Source organism: Syngnathoides biaculeatus, chromosome 4 (assembly GCF_019802595.1).
Source record: "Syngnathoides biaculeatus isolate LvHL_M chromosome 4, ASM1980259v1, whole genome shotgun sequence".
Lineage (NCBI taxonomy): Eukaryota > Metazoa > Chordata > Actinopteri > Syngnathiformes > Syngnathidae > Syngnathoides > Syngnathoides biaculeatus.
This window is the reverse complement of record NC_084643.1, coordinates 4,092,769-4,107,296: the sequence shown is the minus strand read 5'-3', so window position 1 is coordinate 4,107,296 and position 14,528 is coordinate 4,092,769. Positions and strand designations below refer to the sequence as shown.

Below are 14,528 nucleotides of genomic sequence, written 5' to 3'. Positions count from 1 at the left end.
ATTCAATCACACAAGCGTGTAGCTCACAATTGTGGCTACTAATCAACAGACAGCAGTTTTTACAGTTGCACCCTACACTAGTGAACAGTACCTCAATTGAAAGCAGTACCGGAAAAAAGAAAGTGTTTTTCACTAAAAATCACTGAAAAAAAGCCTACCCCCGTCATCAATTTAGTCGCAGAACCCTTTCCCCTCAATTGTACCGAATCTGATCGTATGATGACTTATTTGGACAGGATGAATAACTCCCATCATTGGGTATGTGTTTTTGTTGTTACCTTATCAAGTAAACTGAATGCAGTAAAATATATTTTTAATATAAATCGTGATGTTTTTACATTCACCTCCAAAGTGTTTGCATAGTCCCTCTGTGTAGAAAATGTTGACTAAAATTTCCACCTTTCTGCCCTCATTGGCACCTCAATAATAAATACGATAGTAAAAGTAGCAAGTTAACCACAACTGATCGTAAAATCAAAAGACACAAGCGCAATGTGCTGCTCCACACAGGGACGGAGAAAATAAAAAGACACAAAGTGCTTTGCATCGGGTGTAAAAAAAAAAAAAGAAGCCAGTGTAGAGTACTACAGTAATAACGTTGGCGTGCCCAAGGCGAGCGTACCGCTTCTCTGCTAAACGTGGCAGGTGGCCAAAAGGAAGACAGACTGGGAGGGATGTGAGCGCTTGAGCAGTCGCAAAACCTCTGCCATAATCCAACTCCTCCCTGGGGAAATGCTTATTTATAGCTGTGTGTCATTTTTAACCTACTTTTCTCTTAAAGAAAAAGTGAAGACAGAAGCGGCAAGGAGTACACATGTACAGAGGACTGGATAGACTTCTGACATTTCCGCAATAGCCAGCAACAAATCTTGACTACAGAAATAACTCCAGAAAGTTTACGAAGAGAACATAACCAATGAAAAGAATATAGCCATCCCATATAAAAGTCACCTCATATTTTCATACACATTTCATGTTGAAGTCAAGAATTATTTTAGAATAAATTTCCAAAACCGTGTTGGATATTTCAGCGCATGCATTAAATTTGACAACAAATGAACTCGCACAAGGAGGAGATGGGAGGGTGATGCCACAGCGCAAAGGTGACGTGCCATGAGGAGATTAGGGCTTCATTCAAGATATCCTCCCATTTATGGCGCCCCCTTATGCTGGAATTCAACAGTACAACAAACCCTTCAACGCTCGGATATGACGTAGGCTAAATGCTTGTCTTCCTCCTCCTGCTCTTTCCAAACCTGCATGCTTTCTCCTTTCTGTACGGCTCAGTCGACCTGCCCGTGCGCAGGCAAAATACAACATTTTAGTGTGCCACCAAATGATCCAGAGTGGGAATGTATTGGATAGTAACTCAATAAATAAACCTTAAAATTAGAGCAAGATGTGTTGACTCTTGCAATGCAGCCCTATGGGGGCACAAACCAGTGCAATCTGTAGGCCGGTCCCAAGCCCGGATAAATGCAGAGGGTTGCGTCAGGAAGGGCATCCGGCGTAAAAACTGTGCCAAACAAATATGAGCGTTCATCTAAAGAATCCCATACCGGATCGGTCGTGGCCCGGGTTAACAACGCCCGCCCCCGGCACTGCTAACCTGCAGGGCGTCGGTGGAAATTCAGCTACTGTGGGTCGAAGACAAAGAAGAGGAGGAAACCGGATCCAGCGTCAGAAGAAAAAGAGGAATGCACAGAGCCTACAACTGAGTGTAGGGACTTTGAATGTTGGGACTATGACAGGAAAAGCACAGGAGTTGGTTGACATGATGATTAGGAGAAAGGTTGATATTCTGTGCATCCAAGAGAGCAGGTGGAAAGGTAGTAAGGCTAGAAGTTTGGGAGCAGGGTTTAAATTATTCTACCACGGAGTAGATGGGAAGAGAAATGGAGTAGGGGTTATTTTAAAGGAAGAGCTGGCTAAGAATGTCTTGGAGGTGAAAAGAGTATCAGATCGAGTGATGAGACTAAAATTTGAAATTGAGGGTGTTATGTATAATGTGGTTAGCGGCTATGCACCACAGGTAGGATGTGACCAAGAGTTGAAAGAGAAATTCTGGAAGGAACTAGATGAAGTAGTTCTGAGCATCCCAGACAGCGAGAGAGTTGTGATTGGTGCAGATTGTAATGGACATATTGGTAAAGGAAACAGGGGCGATGAAGAAGTGATGGGTAAGTACGGCATCCAGGAAAGGAACTTTGAAGGGCAGATGGTGGTGGACTTTGCAAAAAGGATGGAGATGGCTGTAGTGAACACTTATTTCCAGAAGAGGGAGGAACATATAGTGACCTACAAGAGCGGAGGTAGAACCACGCAGGTAGATTATATTTTGTGCAGACGATGTAATCTGAAGGAGGTTACTGACTGTAAAGTAGTGGTAGGGGAGAGTGTAGCTCGACAGCATAGGATGGTAGTATGTAGGATGATTCTGGTGGTGGGTAGGAAGATTAAGAAGACAAAGGTAGAGCAGAGAACCATGTGGTGGAAGCTGAGAAAGGAAGAATGTTGTGCGGCCTTCCGGAAAGAGGTGAGACAGGCTCTCGATGGACAACCGAAGCTCCCGGAAGACTGGACGACGACAGCCAAGGTGATCAGAGAGACAGGCAGGAGAGTACTTGGTGTGTCATCTGGTAGGAAAGGGGAGAAGGAGACTTGGTGGTGGAACCCCAAAATACAGGGAGTCATACAAGGAAAGAGATTAGCGAAGAAGAAGTGGGATACTGAGAGGACTGAGGAGAGGCGAAAGGAGTACATCGAGATGCGACGTAGGGCAAAGGTAGAGGTGGCAAAGGCTAAACAAGAGGCATATGAAGACATGTACACCAGGTTGGACACGAAAGAAGGAGAAAAGGATCTCTACAGGTTGGCCAGACAGAGGGATAGAGATGGGAAGGATGTGCAGCAGGTTAGGCTGATTAAGGATAGAGATGGAAATGTGTTGACTGGTGCCGGTAGTGTACTAAATAGATGGAAAGAATACTTTGAGAAGTTGATGAATGAAGAAAATGAGAGAGAAGGAAGAGTTGAAGAGGCAAGAGTGATGGACCAGGAAGTGGAAATGATTACTAAGGGGGAAGTCAGAAAGGCATTACAAAGGATGAAAAATGGGAAGGCAGTTGGTCCTGATGACATACCGGTAGAGGTATGGAAGCAATTTGGAGAGATGGCTGTGGAGTTTTTGACCAACTTATTGCTGCCTGAAGAATGGAGGAAAAGTGTTCTAGTTCCCATTTTTAAGAACAAAGGGGATGTTCAGAGCTGTGGGAACTATAGAGGAATAAAGTTGATGAGCCACACAATGAAGTTATGGGAAAGAGTAGTGGAGGCTAGACTCAGGACAGAAGTAAGTATCTGCGAGCAACAGTATGGTTTCATGCCTAGAAAGAGTACCACAGATGCATTATTTGCCTTGAGGATGCTCGTGGAAAAGTACAGAGAAGGTCAGCAGGAGCTACATTGTGTCTTTGTGGATCTAGAGAAAGCCTATGACAGAGTACCAAGAGAGGAACTGTGGTACTGCATGCGTAAGTCTGGTGTGGCAGAGAAGTATGTTAAAATAGTACAGGACATGTATGATGGCAGCAGAACAATGGTGAGGTGTGCCTTAGGTGTGACAGAGGAATTTAAGGTGGAGGTGGGACTGCATCAGGGATCAGCTCTGAGCCCCTTCCTGTTTGCAGTGGTAATGGATAGGCTGACAGATGAGGTTAGACTGGAATCCCCTTGGACCATGATGTTCGCAGATGATATTGTCATATGCAGTGAAAGCAGGGAGCACGCAGAGGAACAATTGGAAAGATGGAGACATGCACTGGAAAGGAGAGGAATGAAGATTAGCCGAAGTAAAACAGAATATATGTGCGTGAATGAGAAAAGTGGAGGGGGAAGAGTGAGGCTACAGGGAGAAGAGATAGCGAGGGTCGACGACTTCAAATACTTGGGGTCAACAATACAGAGCAATGGAGAGTGTGGTCAGGAAGTGAAGAAACGGGTCCAAGCAGGTTGGAACAGCTGGCGAAAGGTGTCTGGTGTGTTATGTGACAGAAGAGTGTCTGCTAGGATGAAGGGCAAAGTTTACAAAACAGTGGTGAGGCCGGCCATGATGTACGGATTAGAGACAGTGGCACTGAAGAAACAACAGGAAGCTGAACTGGAGGTGGCAGAAATGAAGATGTTGAGGTTCTCGCTCGGAGTGACCAGGTTGGATAGGATTAGAAATGAGCTCATTAGATGGACAGCCAAAGCTGGATGTTTTGGAGACAAGATTCGAGAGAGCAGACTTCGATGGTTTGGACATGTTCAGAGGCGAGAGAGTGAGTATATTGGTAGAAGGATGCTGAGGATGGAGCTCCCAGGCAAAAGAGCGAGAGGAAGACCAAAGAGAAGGTTTATGGATGTGGTGAGGGAAGACATGAGGGCAGTTGGGGTTAGAGAGGAAGATGCAGGAGATAGGCTAAGATGGCAAAAGATGACACGCTGTGGCGACCCCTAACGGGACAAGCCGAAAGGAAAAGAAGAAGTGTTGACTCTTGCTGTGGTTGGATGAAAATGTTCTTTTTTTTTTTTAAACAAACAAAAAAAAAAGTGTGGAATACAGCTTTAAAATCAGCGTACCATCTCTTTCACAACCAGTTCCGAAATGTGTAATTGAATCCAAAATCTTCAATCAACGGCTCACAAAACCAAAATTATGTCATTACTGTTTGATGTAAAGTCGTGACCGTCTGCAACCTGAGGTCGCTTTACTCTAAATCCAACCTTTTTCCAAGCCCCCATCCATACAAGGGCCGCGGGAGAGCTGGAGTCCATCCCAGCTAATTACAGGTGAAAGGCGGAATACACCCTGAACTGGTTGTCAGTCAGTCGCAGGGCACAGAGACACAATCACTGAAAGGGAATCGATCCCACGCTGCATCTAAATAATGTTATAAAGGACTAATATACGGTAATAATCCCTAAATAAGATCAAGCCACCGTTCTCCTGACACCAAGTGAACAATGAAATGTGCAAACCTGCTTTTTGCGAAGCTTGCAGATCTGCTGTTCCACCATCGTGATCTCCCTGTCGACACGGTCCATATTCTGGATCAGTTCTTCCTTGGAAAAGCGGGCCGGCACCAGATCCAAATCGGGGTCCATGTGCACAGGACTTACAGGGGAGATGGGCTCAAGCTTCCCCATGGCACTTCCGCGATCCTATAAGAGGAGCAAGAAGTCCCGTGTGAAAATGTAAAAAAAAAAAAAATAAACAAATAAAAGGGGTGGGGGTGATGAATGGATGGATGGATGGATAAATATTGCAGTTTGCTGTCAAACGAGTTCTCCTTTCTTCTACGCTTCTTCCCTGTGTTGCACTAGCCCCTCTATTCCAAAATATTTTGGTGAACTTTAAGTAGTATGTGGGTTTGACAGGACTCTAAACCCGACAACGCTCAGAGTAATTACTGTCAACTCAAAATACATTTTGATCATATTTTCTGGTACCCGTGATTCAAGTTCAGCCTCTCTGGATGACTGTGAAACTGGCAATCGGCGTACCCGGAGAAACCCCATGCAGGCACAGGGAGAACATGCAAACTCCACAAATGCCAGGGGGTATTTGAACCTGCAACCTTACAACTGGGAGGCAGATGTACTAAATGGTCTTCCACCGTGATGTAGTCTATCATAAATTAATTTGTGTTTCTCGGCTCTTTGAATCCTAGAACCCACTACAGTTTCCATAGAACAGCAGAAACAGTATCTATCTGATTGATTCTTGGTAGGATCTAAGATTATCATCAGTTGGATACTATAAAGGAAAAATTGGACTTGAATAGCGCAATTACCGTAATTTCCAGCCTATAAGCAGTGACTTTTTTTCACATGCTTTCAGCCCTGCGGTTTATGCGGTCATGTGGCTAATTTGTGCGTTTTTTCTAACGGCCGAAGTGTGGCACTCGAGCAGAAAAGGTAAAAGTGAGACTGGTGGAATATAGGTGCCGAGGAAGTGAATTTTACCAGTCCAGCCCTGTTAGCGCTACTATTACTTACAAATGTACTGGGCGAGCCTTATAACCAGGTGCGCTCTGTAGGCCGGGAATTATGGTACTATTAGACGTGAGTCTATGTGGACCACCTCAAGGATAGAGTAGCAAAATGGATTTGATCAATATTTCAAATTGTGATGTGGCTCAAACGAAGACCGACCACTGACCTTAGCGAGATCCTCAGACCCTCCATGAGGCAACTGCGGCCGATGGGACGAAGGTCTCATCAGAGAATCTGGTCCCATCTCCAGACGAGGCCGTTTGATCTCTCCGAACTCCAACTCGGAATGGCTGCTCGGCTCTGGTAAGTAGATGTGCTCGTAGCGGATATGCTGCTCCTGTCCTCTGCAAAAACAACTAAATTGTATAAATTCAAAATGAGAGTACACTGTACTCTACACAGATAAGACAAAGTTCAAGTCCAGTTGACCTCTCTATTCTGGCCAAGAGCGAAGAAAATCATTCAAGCACCCTCTAAAAATGTTTAGGATTACCTTTTTTTTTTTGTAATTTAAACTGTGGATATACCAAAAACTACAATCCTCAATTTATTTTAAAGCAGCCTTTCAAATATGAGTCTGGAAAACAAACGACTTGATGATGATTTTATTTTGTATGTAAGGCAAAGTTGAAATACATGCATCACTTTAACATGTACTTTCTTGACACCGATTACAAATTTCCTATTAGCCATGGACTTTGTCAAAGTCAAACCAAATCACCAATAGGTAGAGTTTGTCACAAGACTGGTTCTGGATATCGTGCAATTCAATTCATAGGTCAAGACACAATATATTGGATATATTATTGGAAACTATTTTTCTTCTAATCATTCAATGTGTGCAAGCGCAAGAAAAATAATTTACACAAAACTTATTTTTAGTTTTTTAATCACTTGGCATATAACTGGATGCTAAAAGGGACAGTTGGCTACACACTTTTAGGGTCACGTTTAGTACAATTAAGACCAGGAAATAAACATAAAATTGCTAATCTTTCTGTGTCAAAAGAAAACGGATTTAATTATATTTAGTGAGACAACTTGCAAGCTGCGACCAATGAATTATCCAATAAATGAAAGATTCTGAAATAAACCAAACAATATAATAAATGAAATAAAATACATATGTATTATCACAAATATCCGTTTAAAAAAATAAATATCTTTTTTTGGAAGTGAATAAAGCGGACAAGTGCAACAGTAAAATTTTGAAACGTGTGAATGACGGTACTATAAAAATCTCAGTGACATTTGTTCTTGCTTTGGCTGGATCTGAAAAGTCTGGCAGAGGCCGTTTGAAATCCTGCTGGAAGTTGCAGTAAAAAGTGGGACAAACTGCCAGTTGTGTTCCGCGAGGAGTTTTGTCTGCTTCCCGGAGGCTGGACTGAACAGAGTCAGCATGGCAAATACTGAGCTTGTCGTAAAAACAAATGTGAAAAATGTATTTTCTGCACCTTCATGACTTGCTTCGATTGCCTCTTCTACCAAAAATAGTCCCCCAAAACCTTTTTTTGTTTGTTTTTAAAATGCAAGATAGGAGCCGTTCAAGGTATTTGGTGTAACAAAATAATTCTCCTTATCGTGATGCTAAACTGCTCGCACACGTCTTGTTTGAAATAAGGTCATTGCAGCATCATTTAGGTATTAACATGTCCTGAGCACAAAAAAAATGATCACCACCACCTATAAAGTAGAAATGTGCAGCAATGACGGTGACTCTCTTAACACAATTGCTGTCTTTTTTTTTTTTTTTTTTTTTTTTTTAAGATTTTCAAGTCCCAGCAAGCAAACAGTATTTCTGAACAATAAAATACACTACAAGGAGTCAGGAGTTTCTCCTAAAATTAAAAAAATAACTCACAACTTCAAAGAAATTTTAACAAAAAGTGGGCAATTGACAGGAACAAAATTAAATAAATACATTTGTAAAAAGCACAGTATGTCAATACTAATCATTGCAGTGTTAGTAATTACAGTAATAGAAAATTACCCATCAGGAGCTTAGTACATCAGTACCGTATATTTACGTTGATTCACAAGAGAAGATTATTTTAAATGTGTCCTGCGGTCAGAGGCCTATAATGTCAGTCAGTAACTTTAGTGCCACTGTCAAAATGAAAGTGGCTTTTGAAGAGCAGAGGGGAAAGCACAACCACAATTGACGGTCTAGGCCCACAATGGCCTCGTGTGCGGTTTGTGTACATCCCAACAAGCATGGCTCCTCTCCCTCTTGTTGGGTGCAATAGGGCTGTTGCAATCAAGTCCAATCGCTGCCAAGGCTACAAATTGCTACTACAAACGTGTATAAATGGCGGCAGTTACAGTATGTGATCTGCAAGTCTGGGCACACAATGAGAAATTGAGGGAAATTATTCAAGGACGTTTATGGAGGCTTAGCTTGCTTAAAAAAAAATGCTGGTACAATTCATAGCCACATAAGCAGATGGTAACACACTCCCCCACAATTCACTGGCAATCGTTTTCATCTTCATAGATGGCTGCCACTTACATAATCACATCAAGCTCAAGACCCCAGCGCCCCCTCATCTCGCCGTCCCTATTTTCTTTCCAGCTCTCGTGAGCGTGCAGAATAATCTGATCCCTGGGGAGGATTTGTCTGGAGGATGAGAGAACGACTGGGGGAGGAGAGGGCCAAAACAACACAAACATCGACACCTAACATTACAACCAGCTCTATTATACGCTCACTACCGTGACACTGATTACGGCAAGAAGAGAGATTCTGTGTACTGATACTGTAGCCCGTTACTGTGAAAGGATAAAAACAGCGTTTGCGTCTGCCAATCTCTCTGCCACTCCAAAACGGGACAGTTTCTACTGCAGATTTGAAAATGACACTGACTTCTGCGTTGACTGTCCATAAGCAGGAAGTGAGACGAATCTTCAAAACAACAAAAGATCAACAAAGCGGGAGTCCCAGACATTGTGTCCCCGTCCTGCGCGGACCAGCTCGCTCCAGTCTTCACACAGATCTTCATCTCAGATCTCTGGAACTGTGCAAAGTACCATCCTGTTTAGATTATATATTTTTTGTTGTATAGCAATTCGCATGTGCAGACCCATGACAACATTACAACAACCTATGAGAGGATCCTGTTTGTGGACTGACGCTCGGCGTTTAACACCATCATCATTGAACTCCTCTCCTCCAAATTCCTACAGCTCAGCGTCACACCTGCCATTTTCCACTGGATCTACAACTTCCTGACGGGCAGGACACAGCAGGTGAGGCTGGGGGACACCACCTCATCCACACGCACTATCAGCACCGGGACACCCCGAGGTTATGTCCTCTCTCCTCTGCGCTTCTTGCTCTACACAAACGAATCCACCTCAAGACACCCGCCTGTCAAACTCCTGAAGTTCACCGATGACGCCACAGTCTTCGGCTTCAACAAAGACGGCGACGAGTATGCGTATTGACAGGAAGTGCCGAGACTGGAGCATTGGTGGAACCAACACAACTTGGCGTTGAACACTCTAAAGACTGTAGAGATGAATGTGGACTTCAGGAGGCATCCTTCACCACAGTTGCCCCTCACGCTGTCCAACCGTCTTGTGCAAACCGTTGAGACCTTCAAGTTCCTGGGAATTACAGTCTCACCGGATCTGAAGTGGGAGATGAACATCAACTCTATCCTCAAAAAAGCTCAGCAAAGGACGTAGTTCTTGGGCCTTCTGAGGAAGCACGGCCTGTCACAAGAGCTGTTGAGAACGTTCTACACAGCGGTCATCCAATCAGTACTGTGTACCTCCATCACAGTCTGGTTTGGGGCTGCCACAAAAAAGACAAACTCCGACTGCAACGGACAGTCAAAACTGCTGAATTAATTGTCGGCACCACCCTACCCACCCTTGAAGACTTGCACGCCACTCGAACTAGGTCCAGCGCGGGCAGGATCCTTTTGGTCCTCCACATCCTGGCCACCAGCTTTTCAGCTCCTTCCGTAGGGTAAACGCTACCGATCAATGCAAGTCAAAACTAGCGGGCATTCAAAAAATTTTTCTCTCTTGCAATTAAGTCATTAAATTCTTAATCAGGGAATTTACTATTTTCTGCCTTGGGACGTTGTTGGGACACACCCTCACATCCTGCTGGTCCAATCAATATTAGTATTAGTCAAATATAGTGTAGACTATCGCACGATTCGTCATTTTAAACTGCTCCCTTTGCACTATTGTCATTGCACTGGTCTATAACGGGAACCCCAAACTGGTTTGGGCACTCTTTATAAGCTTGACATAATGTGAGGCGGTGACACACTCCAAACCGCTCTAAATGAAGAAGGCGCTGCATCTTGAACAAGTGTGACTCTTATAAAGAATAGTTCCTATAACTGAATGTCTCTTGTTCTTTGTTCTGAAGGTCGTACCCGGGCGGCACCGAGCGCCGGAGACAAATTCCTTGTGTGTTGTTACATACTTCAGTTCGTTACATTTACAGAAAAGATGTGCTTTTCTGATGAAATGTCCGTGAACAAAACAAAAATAGCAGAATTCCTACTTAAAATTTGCCTTTATCGCAACAATTAACTGTCACTATCTAAGGCCGCTCTGATACATATACAATCATAGGTTTCTGTTCGACACAGGCAGAAATACATTTACGGCGTTAAAAGTCTCATCTCATTGAGGAGCCACGCAATTGCAGTCTGGCATGGCTGCCTACAATAACCATGACGCCCACTCACTCCTGCATCACGCTCACAGTGCACGGACCACCAACGGCGAAGGAGGAAGCAGAGGCGCACAAGCGAGGCAAGTCGGCAAGTGTGTCTGCGTGTATATAAATTCCAAGTAGAATATCTTTTAAAAAAGACTTTGGGGGCATTTTCAACCCAAATTATCTTGCACACGCCCGATTAACGGATATCAAAGATTATGAAAAATATAGACTTTTTTTTAAGGTGACAGAAGGTGACACGGCGTTTTGTCGTTGCACCCTGTCGCTGTTGTTCGGGTATTATGATCATGTCTTCCATAACGGAGCCAAGACCGATGGGCAAACTCTACATGCTCCATTACCACTCCAGGCAATTTAAAAAGACAGACACTCGGCTTGTGCTTGTCAATTACGTGAGGATTACCCTGGGGTATCATTTTTTGCAGCCGTGACTAAGCATGGTATGTCCCACCATCAATAAAAGGCTTAAGCACAGCATTGACAACGAGGAACACATTCTACATATTCTTCAACAATTCACCAAGTTGCATTTTCTATGAAACAATATCATCAGGATCAAATGTAAATGAACGAAAGCTATACGCAGTTTGGACATCAGTGGCAAAATAGAAAAGTGACTAGAATTGTCCTTATTAACAGTTTAAACCATAAAAAATAAACATACAAATTATGATCCCAGAAAACTTTGATAAAATTCCATATATTTGAAAGCATCTGTACATATAAATGTACCCTTAAAAATACCAGAAGAGTAAGGCGGCGCTAGTCTCTGTCAGCCAAAAACTGACACATACACATATGGAGACTCCATTTATTTAACTCTGGTCACACAAACAACAAAAACGGTCCTTGTTAATATAATCCTCCATTTCGTCTCTTCCACTACGATAACGGCTTAAGCTACGCGGTAACCATGAGCTAGCCTGTTGCTAGTAAACGTTCTGGTCTTTTGACAATATCACATTTTAAAGTCGAATGAAGACTTTGTGCTGTTTTTGGTTTGTTTAACCTCATAGATTCTTTGAAAACAAAAAAAAAATATATATATATATATAATACTTTATGTGTTGATCATATGGGTAGAAGCAAAATGCTTGACACATCGGTCGAAGGGTTTTCCAGAATTTTTAGGTCAAATTTGGGGGACAGGGGGGCGCATTATACATGAGAAATGATTCATTATTAATAAGAATAAATGTAGAATAGGTGGGGGGGGGAGGAAGGTGAATATACAACTGTACAGGCTAATATATAATGTTACAATGAGCAAGCGAGTGGCAGCATTCGAAACGGGTACGCTTACCTCTCGTTTCCCGGCTGGAACTCCGAAAGCAAGGAGGGTCGACGGCGATGAGGTTGCGCCAAGTGCGAGCTGTAGTCGCGGCCATGATGGGAGTGGTAGTCCACCATTCCCACTTCCTAGAGAAGGAAATGCAGCAAATGAAAACAAGGAACCCCAACTGCGACTCTTATAAGGAACAGAGTCCTATTAATTGAATGTCTATTGTTCTCCAATCTTGTTTGCTTGTCTTCTTCTCAGTAGTCAACATGAATACTGTACCAGAGCAGCACAGACTACCAGAGAAAAATTCCTTGCGTGTTGTTCCATTCTTGGCCATTAAATCTGATTCCAAGACATTGCATTTATTCATCATGAAAATGATGCAGACATTAAGAATATTTTGCTTTATCCAGCCCTAACTACTGGTGAACGCCCTTAATGGGAAAAATAAAAAACAGCGTTAAGTATTAACTCCCGGCGCAACCAACCTTGTGGGGAAACACCTTAGCAAAATTCCCAAAACAGAAACACTAGGGTGTATTGCGCCCCTGAAATCTAGGACATAATCTCGATAATTAGGGGGTGTGAGTAGAAACGGTCCTGTCCACAACGATGACTTCAAACAACTAATGAGGGGAACATGTTGTGTGCACAACATTGTGAGAGGGAATATTTCTTAACAAAAAATTCGCTGGAGTCATGCCCTCTCCAATGGGTAGCGACGATTCTTACATGTTCATCAAGCAAGTGGTATCAGAAGCACAGTAAGCACAAGTCCATTTATTAGTTCTCACTGGGAAAGAGAAGCACGACAAATGTTCTACTCGGTGCATTGTGTGCCGGCCGGGCCTCTTACTGTGTGCGCCCGCTGGAGCTGCAACGGTAAGGTGGCGGGGTTCGGCAAGTGCCGCGTGTCCATTGGTCTCCGGCCCGGTGGCACAGACTGAGGATGAGAGGACATCCTGGCACAGCCTCTTCCTCTACAGACAGGAAGTAGGTGTGGCTGCGAAGCAGACGGGTCTTATGTGCATGGTGGGGTCTTCCTTTAGGCCAGCACACTGTAAAGAAAGATTAAAAAATAATTGTAGCCAATATACTGTGTATTAACTATGAACACAAATAAAATACATTTTAAATAGAGTAGCTAAAATAAATTCATATACGAAAGGTTCAATTCACAAAGCAAAATAATTTTTTAGAACGAGTACAGCAAATAAAATAAGCACGCATAAGCACTCCATTTAAATGTCAAATTGACTTAGCACATTATGTCAGACTTGAATACCTAATAGAAATATCGATCTTTTACAACTATAATCAAAAAGAAGTCTAGCACTCATTGCGGGACAAACACATCATGGCCGCAAACAGCAAAACGATCCACTTGGCTGACCAAACCCCATGAGCTCCCATTTGTCGATATAATTCATCATAAAAAAAAGAAAAAGTGAAAATAATAATAGTCAAGTGAGTCAGAATCATAGCTCAGGATTACAATTTATTTATTAAGATATGACAGCAATAGAATGGAAGACAGAAATGTGTTTGTGAGTGCACAAAGGGATCAGCGGCCGTGTCGTGGCTCCAAGCAAAATGTCGTCTACACCAAACAACATTCGCTTGTTTATATTTGATTTGATGTCAACTCGTATGTTGAAGCTTTAGTCGCAGAGATTTTGCTAGTGCCAACTAACAATCTAAAATTCATCACGTTTTGAGAACCGATTGTTTAACGCAAGAATGTCAAATCCGGCCCACCACATCATTTTATGTTAGCCACCAAAGCAAGTCATGTGTCAAGTTCCATAATTCTTCCTAAGATCTTTACCAAAATTAGAAAATCTTTTATGCATTAAATAGTACAATATTGAGATATTGTTCCAAAAACCTTTTAAACTTTAACTCGAACTATAGCTGAACAAATTATTATCGTTGATTTCTAACTTCAAAACTAGTCACCAATTTCGTGTGGGTATATGATACAAAGAGGTAATTAAAGATTAAGACGATTTCACAGATTTAACGGCCTTCTGAGGGAAACAGTAAAAACGTAGCCTGCTACAAAAATGACTTTGACACGCATTGTGGAAATGAACATTGTCCAAATCCTCTTATTTCAGCCTCTTAACATTAAATATTTTAATGTTAGGGCAACATTAAATATCTTATTAAATATTTTAATGTTAAGATTAATTAATATATTTGTTGAATAGATTTGCAAACATCTGCTTTTACTTCAGGCAACAATAATCAACATTTTTGTGTATTTTCTTATATGTGATGGAGAAAGCCAATAACTGAATGCTAATCAATTTATGGGGAAAAAAATGATCACTTGCATCGCACTTGCAAATCTGCACAATCGAGCACGAAAAATCACGCGCGTAAAATTTGTTACGAGTAGAAATACATAGATATTGAAAGATCTCGCTTATTTTGTGTAGTCTTGACCAATGTTCCCTCTAAGCTGTGCTACTGTGGAATTGTCACACACTCGGCGCA

General features: G+C 42.4%; 1 protein-coding gene across 9 annotated transcripts in view; it reads right to left on the bottom strand.

Moving 5' to 3' along the window:
• ncor2 (nuclear receptor corepressor 2) overlaps positions 1 to 14,528 on the bottom strand; it is a 115,265-nt gene that overhangs the window by 55,403 nt on the left and 45,334 nt on the right. For 6 of the 9 annotated variants that reach the window (XM_061816136.1, XM_061816143.1, XM_061816144.1 and 3 more), the window contains 4 exons: positions 12,883 to 13,084; positions 12,048 to 12,163; positions 6,206 to 6,395; positions 5,023 to 5,205 (listed from right to left, as the gene is read on the bottom strand). In XM_061816136.1, coding sequence (XP_061672120.1) covers positions 5,023 to 5,205; positions 6,206 to 6,395; positions 12,048 to 12,163; positions 12,883 to 12,987 — 594 coding nt within the window. In that variant the 5' untranslated portion in view covers positions 12,988 to 13,084. The remainder of the gene's footprint in view (positions 1 to 5,022; positions 5,206 to 6,205; positions 6,396 to 12,047; positions 12,164 to 12,882; positions 13,085 to 14,528) is intronic. The other 3 variants (XM_061816139.1, XM_061816142.1, XM_061816145.1) reach the window with 1 other exon arrangement.